This window comes from Bos javanicus, chromosome 7 (assembly GCF_032452875.1).
Source record: "Bos javanicus breed banteng chromosome 7, ARS-OSU_banteng_1.0, whole genome shotgun sequence".
NCBI lineage: Eukaryota > Metazoa > Chordata > Mammalia > Artiodactyla > Bovidae > Bos > Bos javanicus.
Window position 1 is genome coordinate 58,352,463 of NC_083874.1, and position 15,137 is coordinate 58,367,599.

General features: G+C 38.4%; 1 protein-coding gene across 3 annotated transcripts in view; it reads right to left on the bottom strand.

Annotated features, from left to right (window-relative positions):
- Positions 1–6,271: 6,271 nt before the first annotated feature.
- Positions 6,272–15,137, bottom strand: part of JAKMIP2 (janus kinase and microtubule interacting protein 2) — a 194,796-nt gene continuing 185,930 nt past the window's right edge. For all 3 annotated transcript variants that reach the window (XM_061423907.1, XM_061423906.1, XM_061423905.1), the window contains one exon: positions 6,272–11,968. Coding sequence is in view for 1 of the 3 variants with exons in the window: in XM_061423906.1 (XP_061279890.1) it covers positions 11,948–11,968 (21 nt within the window). In the remaining 2 variants the exon portion in view is untranslated. The remainder of the gene's footprint in view (positions 11,969–15,137) is intronic.

Genomic DNA, 15,137 nt, shown 5'->3' on the forward strand with positions numbered 1-15,137 from the left:
AAAGACATTTAAATATAACACTGTTATTTAAAAAAATTCAAGTGCATTCACATACAGCAACTCTAGACACAATAACATACCTTCCTTTGTCTGTGCTCTGGGAAGAACTTGCTTTGGAAGTTGAGAATTAGGAAGGGAATCTGATGAACTGCCTTGACCCTTTTCGACTGGAGTCTTAGCAAGTCTGGAATATTTGGAGACTGTGTAATAGGGCGCAAATTTCCCTGAGCCTTTGTGTTTGCAAATGAATTTGCTGCCTCAGGGAAATACAACAACTCAGCTTCTCTGAAGTAAAGACTGAAAAAAAGCCAAGATAGTAAAAAATCACGTCAGAAGAGCAGACAAGACAGTATTTATACTTAGATTATTGCTTTCATATGGACATGTGGAAGAGAAACACACAACCAAGGGTTAAAATGCCCCATAAAATCAACTTCAGATTTTCTTTGCGCTGACACTTTTCCCCTGGACTTCTAGACAAATGCTTCCCTCCTGTGGGCAGAGAGTAGAATACAGAGGAATAGAGAACTTCAGCAGGAGGCTAAGGGAAGCGAGTAGGGAATGTTTTTGTCTTTTGCCTGTTTTCTGAAGAGTGTTTGGTTTATGGGCCAGAATTACTGTTCAAAAAATAAGGTAACAAAAGGAAGAAATAACAAAACCAACCAACAAAAACCCAGCAGCAACAATAAAAAAACTTTCCAAAAAATGGCCCAGTTTACCTATTTCCACGCTCATGGAGCCCTCTTTTACAGTCCAAATGGGAAGTGATACTCTTCTAAAAAATAAAACAAATGAATATAACAAAACAGAAACAGGCTCCCAGAGAACAAGTTAGTGGTTGCAAGTGGGGAAAGAGATGGGGGAGGGGCAACATAGAGGAAGAGGATTAGAGGTATAGATTACTGGGTATAAAATAAATAAGACCCAGGGATGTAATGTACAGCACAGGGAATGTAGCAAATATTTCCTAGTAACTTTAAGCGGACTATAATCTATGAAGTATTAAGTCTCTTATATGCCTGAAACATAATGTAAATCAACTCCACTTCAATAAAGAAAATGGAAAAAGAACTCCCTCCACCACCTAATATATAAGCAATAGAATTAAGATAATTTAGTGAGATTCTGTTAGGTATTAGGAAATGTATTAGATGCCGAAGATTGAAAACTGGGAAATGCATATTCTCTTTCAAATAACTCAGATTTCATTGGGTGTATAAGTGGGAATGAACAGAACAAATAATTATAATTACCTGTAAAATGACAGGATGAGTACATGCAGAATGCTTTGGGAAAACAAAGGATATTGTGCCCAACTAATGAGGAGAATAATAGCTAAGCTGAAACTTCAAGGGTTAGAAGAAAAAATATCCAGGACATAAGTGGCCATGCTGAGAGTTTGAGTCTTATTTCCTACAGCTGGGTTAGCAAAATAAGAGCCTTGTATTGGCTGCAGGGTCTTATCCAAGTCCCAAATCCCATGTTTATGTTATGAGTTTAGTTCCGTAGGCATTTGAGAGTTAACCCAGGTTAGGCAAGAGAAAGCAAGGAGTAATTTCAAAGATGAGAACAAGCAGCTATGATTGCCACATAAAATCAAGCTGGAAGCAAGTTGGGTGTGTGTACACAAAGAGGATACAACTAGAAGCGGTTAATATAGCTAAGAAGTTGCTGCAAGGGTTCATTCAGATGAGAAGCTCTTAATAGAAGTGATGGGGAATAGAAGATAGGTGGGAGAGCTAAAATCAATAGAACCTGCGAAGGATTGGATATGGAGGGTGAGGGAAAAGCAGGAGAGAGTTAAGCCCACGAATCTATCATAACTCCATCTAACATCTCTCCCTGATTGGGAGAACTAGGAGAGGGAGCGGATCTGGAATGAAAGATTAATTCAGGATACTTAGTGGATGGTGGTACCCCTAAGGCTTTTAACCCTCCTATGTTGGTTGCTATTTCGTTATTTCTGGACTTAATTGTTTTATTTTACCAGAAGGCCACTGAGAACAAGGAACATATCTTGTCTCATATTCCTTAGGATGGCTTTTGAAAAACATTCCTTTCAAATTGTTAAAAATGTCATTCTCATAAAAATTAATGAGCACGTCCAAGTTTTATGAACTTCATTATATAAAGAAACCAATAGAATGACCTGATTCAAAAAGATTTGAAGAATGGGGCAAAGTATGGAGAAATGAAGATAAGATGCTAGAAACCAAAGTAGTCAATTTGCATGTAAGGCAGATCCCTAATCTTTGAGTTTTTTAATCAAGAGAAAAGAAAACAAAAGTCTTACCTTATCAATTTTCTGCAAGTTAGCTTCTAACTTTACACGGCTGTAAAACATCTGGGCTGCCATCAACTGATGCATTTCCCCAGAGTCAAAAGACTTTTTCTCAACTGACAGAAACCATCCTGAAATGAAATTATAAAGACAAATACTCATCATTTTGCTTTATTTCCAAGTTCTGAATATTTTCTACATATTTCCCTATAGTGGCTCTAAGAATATTTAATGTGCATTTAAGAAATATTGCATTTATATCCTGTGTCTGTACAAAAATACATTTGAGGTAGTGTAAATTAAAGGCAAAAGAGTAAAAATCAATAAAGTAAAAAGAAAATAGAAATAATTGATGATTCCATAATTGAATATTAGATTTGTTCATTCATTTCTAGTCAGTCAGGGCAAAGTAATTTACACAGTAAATTATTTAAAGGAAGAAGAATCCAGTTCCTGAAGTGGCTGTTGTTTATGTTTCCTCCTTCTCCTTCTAAATTCTAAAAAAAGAGTGTCATGTGGAGCTTTATGAAGATGATAAAGATGCAGTGGCCCTTGTTCTCAATATTTTTACAGTAATTACAGGTACAGATTCCCAATACCTCTTTGTTATAGAGCCTATTGATCAAAGCCAATGATGTCCTATTTATATGTATACCTGCATGCAAAAATGCATTTGTTAAACACATCTTTATTTGGAGTATTTTCAGTGAGTAAAAAAGTCTTCATCATCCATTCTCACATTCCATATGTAATTACAAACTAGCTTATGTAAAATAAGCATTCTTTATCAGCCGCTGGGCACAAGTCTCTATCCATGGGGGTGGGTAAACACTTTATCACACATCTGCACCCCTATGACAGCTGCTCACCTGTAGGTCAGAGGCAGAGCTGTGTGGACTGAGCCCGCAAGAGGAGTCTCTGTGTGTGGGCTCTGTAAGAATTGAGTGGATGTTGTCCAATTGGCACTAGGTAGGAAGAGTCCTTACCCCTATTAATGTCTCCAAAAGACACTGCGTGTGTGCAAACTCAGTTGCTCAATTGTATCTGACTCTTTGTGACCCCCATGGATGGCAGCTAGCTAGGCTTCTCTGTCCATGGAGTTTTCCAAGCAGGAATACTGGAGTGAATTGCCATTCCCTACTCCAACATGGGGTACTTCCAAATTCTGAGCTAGAAGAAGTCAGCTGAGCTGTTGACAGGATAGCATATTTGAGTGATATACCAGAATTGGAGTTCATCAAAACAGAGGTTTTCATTTATAACATTAGACAAAATTCATAACAATAACAGAATCATGACATGCTGATATGCTTGGTACCTTTCTCAGAGACTCAGGCAGTTTTAAGTCTTCATCAGGTGATGTAGACATGATGTCTTGAGGATTGAGGTAATGTCTTATTCTCTGTTTTAGGGATTTGACATGCCACGGGGGATGGTTCCTATGGACAGATAACAGGACTTGGTAATGAACTGATGAGTGACAATTTTTGCCAGTTAAAGATAAGAAGTTGCAACTGAAAGGAGAACCATTCTTAGCAAGGATTTTTCAAGCCAAACCCTAAAAACTAATCTTAATTTTAATCGTTCTCAACAGTGACCTATAAAATTATACTTTACTTTGTGATGGATTCCAGTTGAGCTATTTCAAATCCTAAAAGAGGATGCTGTGAAAGTGCTGCACTCAATATGCCAGCAAATTTGGAAAACTCAGCAGTGGCCACAGGACTGGAAAAGGTCAGTTTTCATTCCAATCCCAAAGAAAGGCAATGCCAAAGAATGCTCAAACTACCGCACAATTGCACTCATCTCACACGCTAGTAAAGTAATGCTCAAAATTCTCCAAGCCAGGCTTCAGCAATATGTGAATCGTGAACTTCCTGATGTTCAAGCTAGTTTTAGAAAAGGCAGAGGAACCAGAGATCAAATTGCCAACATCTGCTGGATCATCAAAAAAGCTAGAGAGTTCCAGAAAAACATCTATTTCTACTTTACTGACTATGCCAAAGCCTTTGACTGTGTGGATCACAATAAACTGTGGAAAATTCTGAAAGAATCTTCAGAATTCTTTTCTGGTATTCTGGGAATACCAGACAACCTGACCTGCCTCTTGAGAAATCTGATGCAGGTCAGGAAGCAACAGTTAGAACTGGACATGATACAACGGACTGGTTCCAAATAGGAAAGGGAGTACATCAAGGCTGTATATTGTCACCCTGATTATTTAATTTATATGCAGAGTACGTAATGAGAAATGCTGGGCTGGAAAAAGCACAAGCTAGAATCAAGATTGCCAGGAGAAATATCAATAACCTCAGATATGCAGATGACACTACACTTATGGCAGAAAGTGAAGAAGAACTTTTCATTCTCCTGATGAAAGTGAAAGAGGAGAGTGAGAAAGTTGGCTTAAAGCTCAACATTCAGAAAACTAAGACCATGGCCCCCGGTCCCATCACTGCATGGCAAATAGATGGGGAAACAGTGGAAACAGTGGAAACAGTGGCTGACTTTATTTTTCTGGGCTCCAAAATCACTGCAGATGGTGACTGCAGTCATGAAATTAAAAGACGCTTGCTCCTTGGAAGGAAAGTTATGACCAACCTAGACAGCATATTAAAAAGCAGAGACTCTACTTTGCCAAAAAAGGTCTGTCTAGTCAAGGCTAAGGTTTTTCCAGTGGTCATGTATGGATGTGAAAGTTGGACTATAAAGAAAGTTGAGCACCGAAGAATTGATGCTTTTGAGCTGTGGTGTTGGAGAAGACTCTTGAGAGTCTCTTGGACTGCAAGGAGATCCAACCAGTTCATCCTAAAGGAGATCAGTCCTGGGTGTTCATTGGAAGGACTGATGTTGAAGCTGAAACTCCAATACTTTGGCCACCTGATGCAAAGAGCTGACTCATTTGAAAAGACCCTGATGCTGGGAAAGATTGAGGGCAGGAGGAGAAGGGGACGACAGAGAATGAGATGGTTGGATGGCATCACTGACTTGATGGACGTGAGTCTGAGTGAACTCCAGGAGTTAGTGATGGACATGGAGGCCTGGCGTGCTGCGGTTCATAGGGTCACAAAGAGTCAGACACGACTGAGCAACTGAACTGTAGCTGTTGTACACTATTGTTTGTTTCATGTATGCATGGGTTGTTTCTCACGAAAACTGAAGCTCTTTGAGTGTCAACCATTCATACCAGAACACAGGGGTGTAAACATGAGGGATGCTCATATAACAGACTCTAGTTAACTTGTTATGTCTAGTGGGTCTACAAGATAGAGAAAAAGGTTGATAAAGGAAAAGAAGTAATAGCTAAATAAGAATGACAAATAGCTGGCAGGATTCTTCCCCCAACTGTATTCAGAGCAGGTATGCTAATGACCATAAACCTCTCCTGCTGCTGCTGCTAAGTCGCTTCAGTCGTGTCCGACTCTGTGCGACCCCATAGACGGCAGCCCACCAGGCTTCCCCGTCCCTGGGATTCTCCAGGCAAGAACACTGGAGTGGGTTGCCATTTCCTTCTCCAGTGTGTGAAAGTAAAAAGTGAAAGTGAAGTCGCTCAGTCGTGTCTGACTCAGCGACCCCATGGACTGGAGCCTATTCTGCCTTTTACTCCTCACCACGGTGCCCCTTGGCAGGTACAATAAAAAGTTCAGAGTGGATAGATGAGAAGAAATCTATTTACCATCTTTGATATAGAGTTTGTTCTCTGACATTTATAGGGATAACCCTGATTTCTGTCACCTCGTTTTTCAAAACTAGTTTAAGAACCCACATGCTAATGCGGGAGATGCAAGAGAGGCAAGTTGGATCCCTGGGTTGGGAAGATCCCCCAGACAAAGAAATTGCAATTTGCTTCAGTATTCTTGCCTGGGAAATTCCATGGACAGAGCAGTCTGGTGGGCCACAGTCCATGGAGTGGCAGAGTAAGACATGACTGAGCGCGTGTGTGCGCACACACACACACACACATAAAATGAAACGTATGGACAATGAAGGTAAAGTTTTTAAAAATGCAGTTTTTTTATTTTTGTATAAACTAAAACACCAGAGCTTATTGATTCCTATATTAAATACATAAATTATAAAATAACCATTCATAAAACTTTACATACAATAAGTTTGTTCCAGTCTCTACAGTAATACATACAGTACATGTACATGTTCAGTGTACTTCAAAGGATCGTTCTGGTGAAACTCAATTTATATTTTTCTTCCATTAATAAACAAGCACTGAAACAATCAATGGAGTCATGCTAATGAGATGGAGAGAAAGAATCCCAACTGAAGTAGATGATTGAGTGAAAGCTCTGAGAAATGGACTCCCCTGGCTGTATTAACACAGTAGATACCTGGGGAATTAGGTATTCCTGTGCACTGGCTCTACCATACTCTACTACCTAAGTCCTACTGAGTCCCTGCAAAATTGGATCTTGAAGGTTCAGGTGGGCATGAACCGCTTTTGGAATGAGATTGTTAGCTGATACAAATATGGGACTTTGGACTAATGTTAATACTGTAGATTGTGCTGGATTCTGTTGTTCTTTCCAGAAGACCACTGGCATTATTAGAAGGCTAGTTGGCAGGTCTGAGTAATTGGAAAACCAATGAGTAGTTCTTTGCTTCAGTCAGAAACAGAGAATAGTAGAAATGGACAGAAGGTGGAGAAAAGGGAGGAGAGACAAGCAAGGAGGGGAAGAACACAGATATCAGACGCTGAACAAAAACGTGTTACCCAGCAGCCTCAGAAAACCCCTTCCCAATTCCTCAATCCTAGGACAGAAGTACACATTCTGTAAGCACTCACACCATCATACTATATACAGAATATATATGTGTATATATCTACATCACATATTTATAAAAGTGTTTGGATTGTGATCTGCCTCATTGTGGGAAGTTATGGTTAATGGGGGGAAATAGGCACATTTTGTGACTTATCAATCAAATACAAGTGACTGCTATTATCACTGGATGCTGGGGACCTTGTTTTGGAAAACTGCTTCATCCACACTATAGTGAGTTCATGGAGGCTTGACTGTAGGCAAATTTAGACTCCAAGTTGTTCATCTACAGCACTCTCAGCCTACAGAACTTTGATATTACAAGGATGGAAATATAAGCATGGGAAGAAAGACCTCAATGCAAAACTACAAAGACAGAAATAGGGAACTTCACCCAACCAACCACCTGTACCTTTGAGCTTGATATACTAGGTTGAATATAGCAAATTATAATCCTATTTTTGCCACATTGCCCCTTGAAGTTTATTGGACTTAAACTCTCAATAATAAAAGACGTATTCAGAAAGAACTAAACTGCCAAACAAAAGGCAGTAAAGGAATGTGAATCTGCTCTGCCCAGTACTGAAATGGGATCATAAAGGATGAATTTCAGCTTGTATTATGTCTGAATCCTCCTGCCACAATGCCTGCGGCTCAGTCTTAAGACAGTATATTATATAGAAATGACAAGGCAGCTGAACAGGATGGAAGTGTTTGGCGCTTAAGACCTTGTGCCCTACTTTCTTCCTTTTAGAAAGTGGGAGTCCACTTAAGGGGAGGATTGGGCCATCCTGGAAGCACCAACTCACGGCAAACAGTCATCCAAGACTTGCTCTGATAACTGATCTCTCAAGTTATACTGAGCCATTTCAGTATAGTAGATAAGTACATATATACACATTCATATATATGACTATATATATATGCTGTGCCATTCTTTGACAGATCAAGAAATACAATTAAATATTTAAAAAACAAAATGTCTATGTTGCCCATTTTGACAGATCAAAAAATGCAATTAAATATTTTTTTTAAAATGTCTATGCTGTGCATCTATTTTGATGTAATATAACACATAAGATCCAGTTATTTTGCATCAGCACAGAACTGATGAATATTATTTTTATAACTTCCATGAAAACCTAGGAAGGTTAAAAAGACATGCTTCATTTTAAAACAATGAACTTATGAATTAAGTTGAAGACACTGAATACATGAATCACACAATGGGCTTACAAAAAATGTTGACAATCAATAGGCAAAAAAGAACAAGTTGGCCAGAGCTTTAAACTGAAAATCACCAGAGTAAGTTGAAATAAAATACTGTAGCAAAAATCATTTGGCAAAACTTTATTTGTTCTATTACTAGTGGAGAATATACTTGTTCTACTTCAGTGATGACCCATGAGCCCCACATCATCTCTGTCCTCCTGAAGATCCATGCCACCTATGTGAGCAGTGTTGTTTTTTCTTTTTTTAAAATACAAAGCAAAATTTATTCTTCTACCACTAAAACTTCACTATTGGCAAAAATTTCATTTATATGACATAAGTTAAAAGGGATTTTGTAGCTATTTTTAGCAAATTCTAGTGTTACCTAAAACAAAACTTGGGTGGTGTTAAAAAAAATTAGACAGCCAATTCAGCATCTATTGATGCTTTCTGGTTTTACGGTCAAATATAGTCTTCAATTTCTTTTCCTTTTCTTGTGAAACTTCTCCTGTTCTGAATAGTTATGCTAAATTGGGGCTTTCATTTTATCTCAAACTATTTTTTAATGTTTTCAGTTATGTTTATTTTCCAAGAGATGAAGACTTTAGGAAAAGTTAAGTAAAATGAACCCTGAAGAATGCTGTTCTGATTGTTCCTCATTCATTGGCCAAACATGTCAGGATAGCTAAGATGAAGAAATTAGGTATTAAAAATTGGAATGGGGATCATCTGATCTCTGTAAGAAGTAGAGCCACAGTCAACCTCTCAACTGCTGAGACACTCTTTTTACTCTTGCTGATCATGACATGCAAGGGAAGCATTCATCTGGATATGGGTTATTTCCTTGGATCCACAAGTGACTGAAAAATACATGTACAATTTTGCTGATGATTTTTATAATCGTGGAAATGCATAACAAAATACTTAGCTTTACTTAAAGATTTGTTAATTTTGAAGATCATGAGTAAAGTATGGTAAAAATACCATCTTTTAGCTTAAAATCTTAGAGAAACTTACTAACCTCCTTGATCTTAAGCAAAAAGAAAAAATTCCTTTTTTTTTCCCTTGCATTTTCCCTAAACATATCTAAAGCTGCTTAGATGGTCATCCCAGGGGATTGCTCTTGTATGACTTTGTGTATGTGACACAATCCAATTTATTGCAGATAAGGTACCTGATTAAGCTACATTATTTGAATAAATATTTCTCATCACCCAAACCATAGTCAGTGCTTGAATATAAAACTTAACCTACAAGTTTCTTGGTGGGGAAAGCAAGATGAAGAGGAAGGAAGTAGGCTTGGTGGAGCAGATGGAGTATGAATTTTCTCAGATGCGCCCTGGGATGGCCAATGGAAGAGAAAAGTCATCTAAAATATGGGAGGGTAATTTATTCTCTTCCATACATTCTGAGATTTGAAAGTGTTGGGTCACAAACTGTGGTAGCACCCTTTTGTACATTGCTTGCACAGCGAACATACTCAGCATACTTAATATGGAAACTACCTGTTGAGCAGAGAATCCAGCAGAAGGATGGTTATATTGTACATCCCCAGTAGGACATCTACAATACCTCCCCCCAAATGAAAGGGATATCCATCAGACTAATTATGTGATACTCTCAGTTCACTCCAAACCTTAATTTCATGTCTGACTCTCTTATGATAAGGAAGGACTTCTGTATTATGGCATGCATATGCAGTAAGGAGAGCTAGAAGATGCTTATTGTTGAAATGACACATTCTTCTATCTTGTTAAATAGCATGAAATGATCTATTTACTATAGGTGATTAGAGCTCCTGGTTCTGGATCGCTCAATCTTTATTGCTAGTAATTGATGGGAAAGCTTCAGTACCGCGGTGCTTAGATTGAATGAAACTGAAGCACTATTTTATTACACAGGGGACTTTTTTTCTCAACAACACTAGAAAGTCAGATATAGCAGTCATCATAATTACAAAGCACTTTGTGCTACTTGAAGCACCTCTTGTTCCAGAATTGCAAAAAAGAAAGAAAAACCTTATGAAAAAGCATTTTAACCTCATTTTGCAGATGAGGAAACTGAGGCACAGAGAGGTTAAGTGACTGGGCCAAAGATACCTGGGTCAGCAGTAAATATAAGAACAAAAAGTGGGACCCCTGCGTTGTAGCTTTAATTGTACTTTCTTCAGTTACTGTTCTGGCTTTAAAAATGCCAGCGCCAAACCTGAAGAGTAAGGTACTGAATCCACATATGGAAAGACTTGTGTAGCATTTCATAGAAAGAGTTTCTGGCTCCCTACACACATTCTTAATGCACGGGAATGCTAGCCCTGTAAATAAAATCTTGACAATTTGAAAAATTGAGGCTGTTTTGTTATCTACAGTAAATGAGGCTAAAATTAGCTTTTCAGGAACTTTTATTTGCTCTCAGAGCTGAATCCAAGACTCAGTATTACATAACTTAGGAAAAGTACCAGTCTTCTAATTGTCTATGGTAGAAAATGACCTTATCAGTAACACAATGTTACTTTTATATAAAAAAGTAGAGCTACCTTGTTGCTGTCATATCTCTGGGAAAAAAAAATTGTCCGTCTAAATGACAAGAGGTCAGAATGCTCTAAGCATATCAGGATACTTCTAAAAATAATCATATTTTCACTTAATAGTCACATCTCTGTGGAAAACTCATTTGTTGATAGCAGTTTACTTATCGCCTTTATTTGTATCAAATCACATGTTATTTGCAGGCAATTTTAAGCAGCCATTTGAAGACCAGTATTTTGGAAATGGAAAGATTCAGAGATGCCTCTGGCCCTATGGTCGGTGTCATTCTTAGACAGAACTAAGTCAGGGAGCTTGTGATCTAGAGCATCATCTTCTTAATTTTCAGTAAGAATGAGATCAGTTTGTTGTTCTTGGAGGACCACAGAAGGCCAAGGAAGCATCTGCTTTTATGCATCTTATGTTGCATTCGCCTGGATCCTTCACACTGGTTGCCAGTTTAGTCGGGGTCACTGTGATCCGCTTCTCATCTGTCATGTGTGGAATGCATTCCACAAGCTCCACTGTTTGCAGAAAAACCGGACATTGTTTTTCTTCTCACTCACATTGCAGATGTCTCTGTTCCTGAGGTTTAAACAATAATAAAGACAGAAAAGCAAATCCCTGTAGTAAGAAACCAGACTTTTCAAATCAAACATTTTATTGTAAACAGCTCCTCATAGGTATTCCTCGTGCTTCGATCCCCACCCCCCTTATCTTTTTGTTTTGATTTTTTTTTTAAATGATGTTTATTTCAGGACTAGTATTTCCATGGCACCCCATGTTACATTAAAATGACCCCCCCTGCACAGCAGGGGTAGAATGTTTCTTTGTAACTTTGGTTCCATGCCCAAGACACATCTTTGCTTGATCTGCTGAAACTGTTTCCCTTGCTGAATCGTTTTTTTCACACAATATATGTCTATAGTTCTTTCCTTCTGGTTTGACATATACAGGTTTCGTTAAATGCAGCATATATTGTAGATTTTCAACAGGGTCATGTAGGAACTGTCAAGTAAGAAACCTTGAATAATGGCTTTAAAATACACGGGTGTAGTCCTGGCTACAGGATGGGTCTTAGCTTTTGATCTCTCTTTCACTGCTGTAAACATTTCTGCCATCTTTGAAGGTTTAGAAGTATTTGCTTTTCTGCGGTCTTATCCATGTTTTCGGTTTCTCTGTAAAACAGAGGGAGAAATTCTTTAATCATCATTTCAGTCAATAGCTGAAACAGGAAAAAAAAAGCACAAATTATTTTTTTTAATTAAAAAAACCCCATTTTTTATTCTTTACCACCTCTTGAAACAGTATAATCTTGTGTGTGTTATGTAAAGAAAGTCTCTAAGCTTAATTGCTTTTCTTTAAAATGAGAGAACAGAGGTATCTATTTCAAGGGTTGCTGCAATGTAATGCATGTAAAGCAATGAACAATTCTTGTCTCATATTAAGTGGCCTGAAATATTAGCTATTATCAATATTGTCTTTTTCTCTAGGACTTTCTAAGCCAACACCTTCAGAAGTTCAACTAAGATATTACTTTAAGTTTAAAAAATTTTTTTGAAGTATAGTTGATTTACAATGTTGTATTAATTTATTCTGTACAGCAAAGTGACTCAGATGTATGTGTATGTATATCTATAATATATATACATACATATTTTATGTTCTTTCCCATTATGTTTTGTTACAGGATATTAAATATTGTTTCCTATGCTATATAGTAGGACCTTGTTGTTTACCCATCTTATATATAGTAGTTTGCCTCTGCTAATCCCAAACTCCCATTCCTTCCCTCCCCTAATTACCAACCCCCTTGGGCAACCATAAGTCTGTTCTCTCTCTCAGTCTGTTTTTGTTCTGTAGCTTTGTTAATTTGCATTGTATTTTAGAATCCACATATAAGTGACATTATATGGTATTTGTCTTTTTCTTTCTGACTTACTTTGCTTAGTATGAGAATCTCTACGTCCATCCATGTTGCTGCAAATGGCATTATTTCATTCTTTTTGATGGTTGAGTAATATTCCATTGTGTATATATACCACATCTTCTTTATCCATTCATCTGTTGATGGACATTTACATTGCTTCCATATCTTGGCTATTGTAAATAGTGCTGCTCTCAATACTGGGGTTCATATATCTTTTTGACTTATAATTTTGTCTGGATATATGCCCAGGAGTGGGATTGTTGGATCATATGACAACTCTATTTTTAGAGGAATATTTTTACTGTTTTCCATAGTGGTTGTACCAATTTAAATCCCCACTAATAGTGTAGGCATGCATGCATACTCAGTTGCTAAGTTGTGTCCAACTCTTTGCGAACCCATGGACTGCAGCCCGCCAGGCTCCTCTGTCCATGGGACTTTCCTGGAAGGAATATTGGAGTGGGTTGCCATTTCCTCCTCCAGGAAAAGTATAAGAGGGTTCCTTCTTTGTCACATCCTTTCCAAAATTTGTTATTTGTAGACTTCTTAATGATGGACATTCTCATAGGTATGAGGTGGCACCCCATTGTAGTTTTGATTTGCATTTCTCTAATAATTAGTAATGTTAAGCATCTTTTCAAGTGCCTATTTGCAATTCATTTTCTTTGCAGAAATGTCTATTCAGATCTTCCGCCCATTTTCAACTTCTTTTTTGGGGGGCTATTGCTGTTAAGTTGTATGAGCTCTGTATATTTTGGAAATTAAGCCCTTGTTGGGAAAGACTGAAGGCAGGAGGAGAAGGGGATGACAGAGGATGAGATGGTTGGATGGCATCACCGACTCAATGGACATGAATTTGAGCAAGCTCCAGGAGTTGGTGATGGACAGGGAAGCCTGGCATGTTGCAGCCCATGGGGTCGCAAAGAGTTGGACACGACTGAGCGACTGAACTGAAATGAAGTCCTTGTTGCTCACATGAAATATTACTTTATAAGCAGGTTCACTGACTCACTTGTATGTCAAATTTTCTCTCCAACAACATTGTTTAATGGCAGATGGTCTCTATCCCCAAGTCCTGATCTGAGGATTCCCTGGGAATTTTGCTACACAGGTTTCCTGTTTGGTCCCAGAGTATCTCTGAAAAGACATTTCCCTGGACTGTGCCAGTCAATACTTCTAGTCCCGTCCCTCTTTAATTCCATGTATCTGGGTTTTCGCTTGGGTAGAAGCTTAGGACATAATCCACTCCTCTAATAAAAGCCAGAAAATGGCACAGAGGACATTTTATCATTTACTGCATAAGGACGTGAACTTTAGAGTCTGAATGGCATGGATGGAGAAAATAGAATTTCCATGAAAAAGCCATTTAACTTCTCCAAGGCTTAATTTCCCCATCTATAAAGATACTAATTCTGTAGCAGAATTTAATGGTACTCCAGAAATGGTGACAAAGATGCAAAGTGGTGGAAAAGGAGGCATGTAGTATCTTAAGGATGCTTCCAGTTCACATACAGAGGCAAATCAGAGATTCAAAGAAATTTCTGCCACAGGTGCAAGTCACAAGTATTTGGAACTCATATTTGCAGAATCACCTGGTTCATTCCCAAAGGCCAGATCAGACTGAGATGAAAGAGCAACCAAGTCACAGAAGAGTGAGCAGGAAGGAAGTACAGAGATCGGGATGAGAGTATACTGTGGGAGGGAGGTGTAGGTGCCAAAAAGGCATAGAGATTGGTGGTGCTGGCACAAAGGAGCGCATGCTCAGTCGCTTCAGTCATGGCCGATTCTTTGCAACCCCATGGACTGGTAGCCCCCAAGTTCCTCTCTCCATGGGATTTCCCAGGCAAGAATCCTGGAGTGGGCTTCCATTTCCTGCTCCAGGGGATCTTTCCTACCAGGGACTGAACCCAGATCTCCTAAACTGCAGGCAGATTCTTTACTGCCTGAGCCACCAGTTCAGCCCTATAGTATTCCCATGGTCCTCAGTAAAGAAGAGAACTAATCTGAGTGTGTATAAAGATGCATTAGGTGTGTGCATCTCTCTCTTCTCTGTATATGTATACACACATATAGTGTATTTTATATAAAATAAGTATGTAACAAAAGCATACTGCAAATAACCATACAAATATTTTTCCTATGTGATTTATATTCTGTTCTTAAACCAAAGACTAACTTAAATTATACATAAAGATAGCTACCTTAAAATGTGGACTCCAGGAGTTGGTGATGGACAGGGAGGCCTGGCGTGCTGTGATTCATGGGGTCGCAAAGAGTCGGACATGACTAGGCAACTGAACTGAACTGAACTGAACCTTAAAATGAAGTGATTTATGCTTCTTTCCTTTTAGCAATTATCTAAGTCAACCTCAGAAATAAATCTTAAATTCTGTTTCAAAGCACATATGCACCATTTC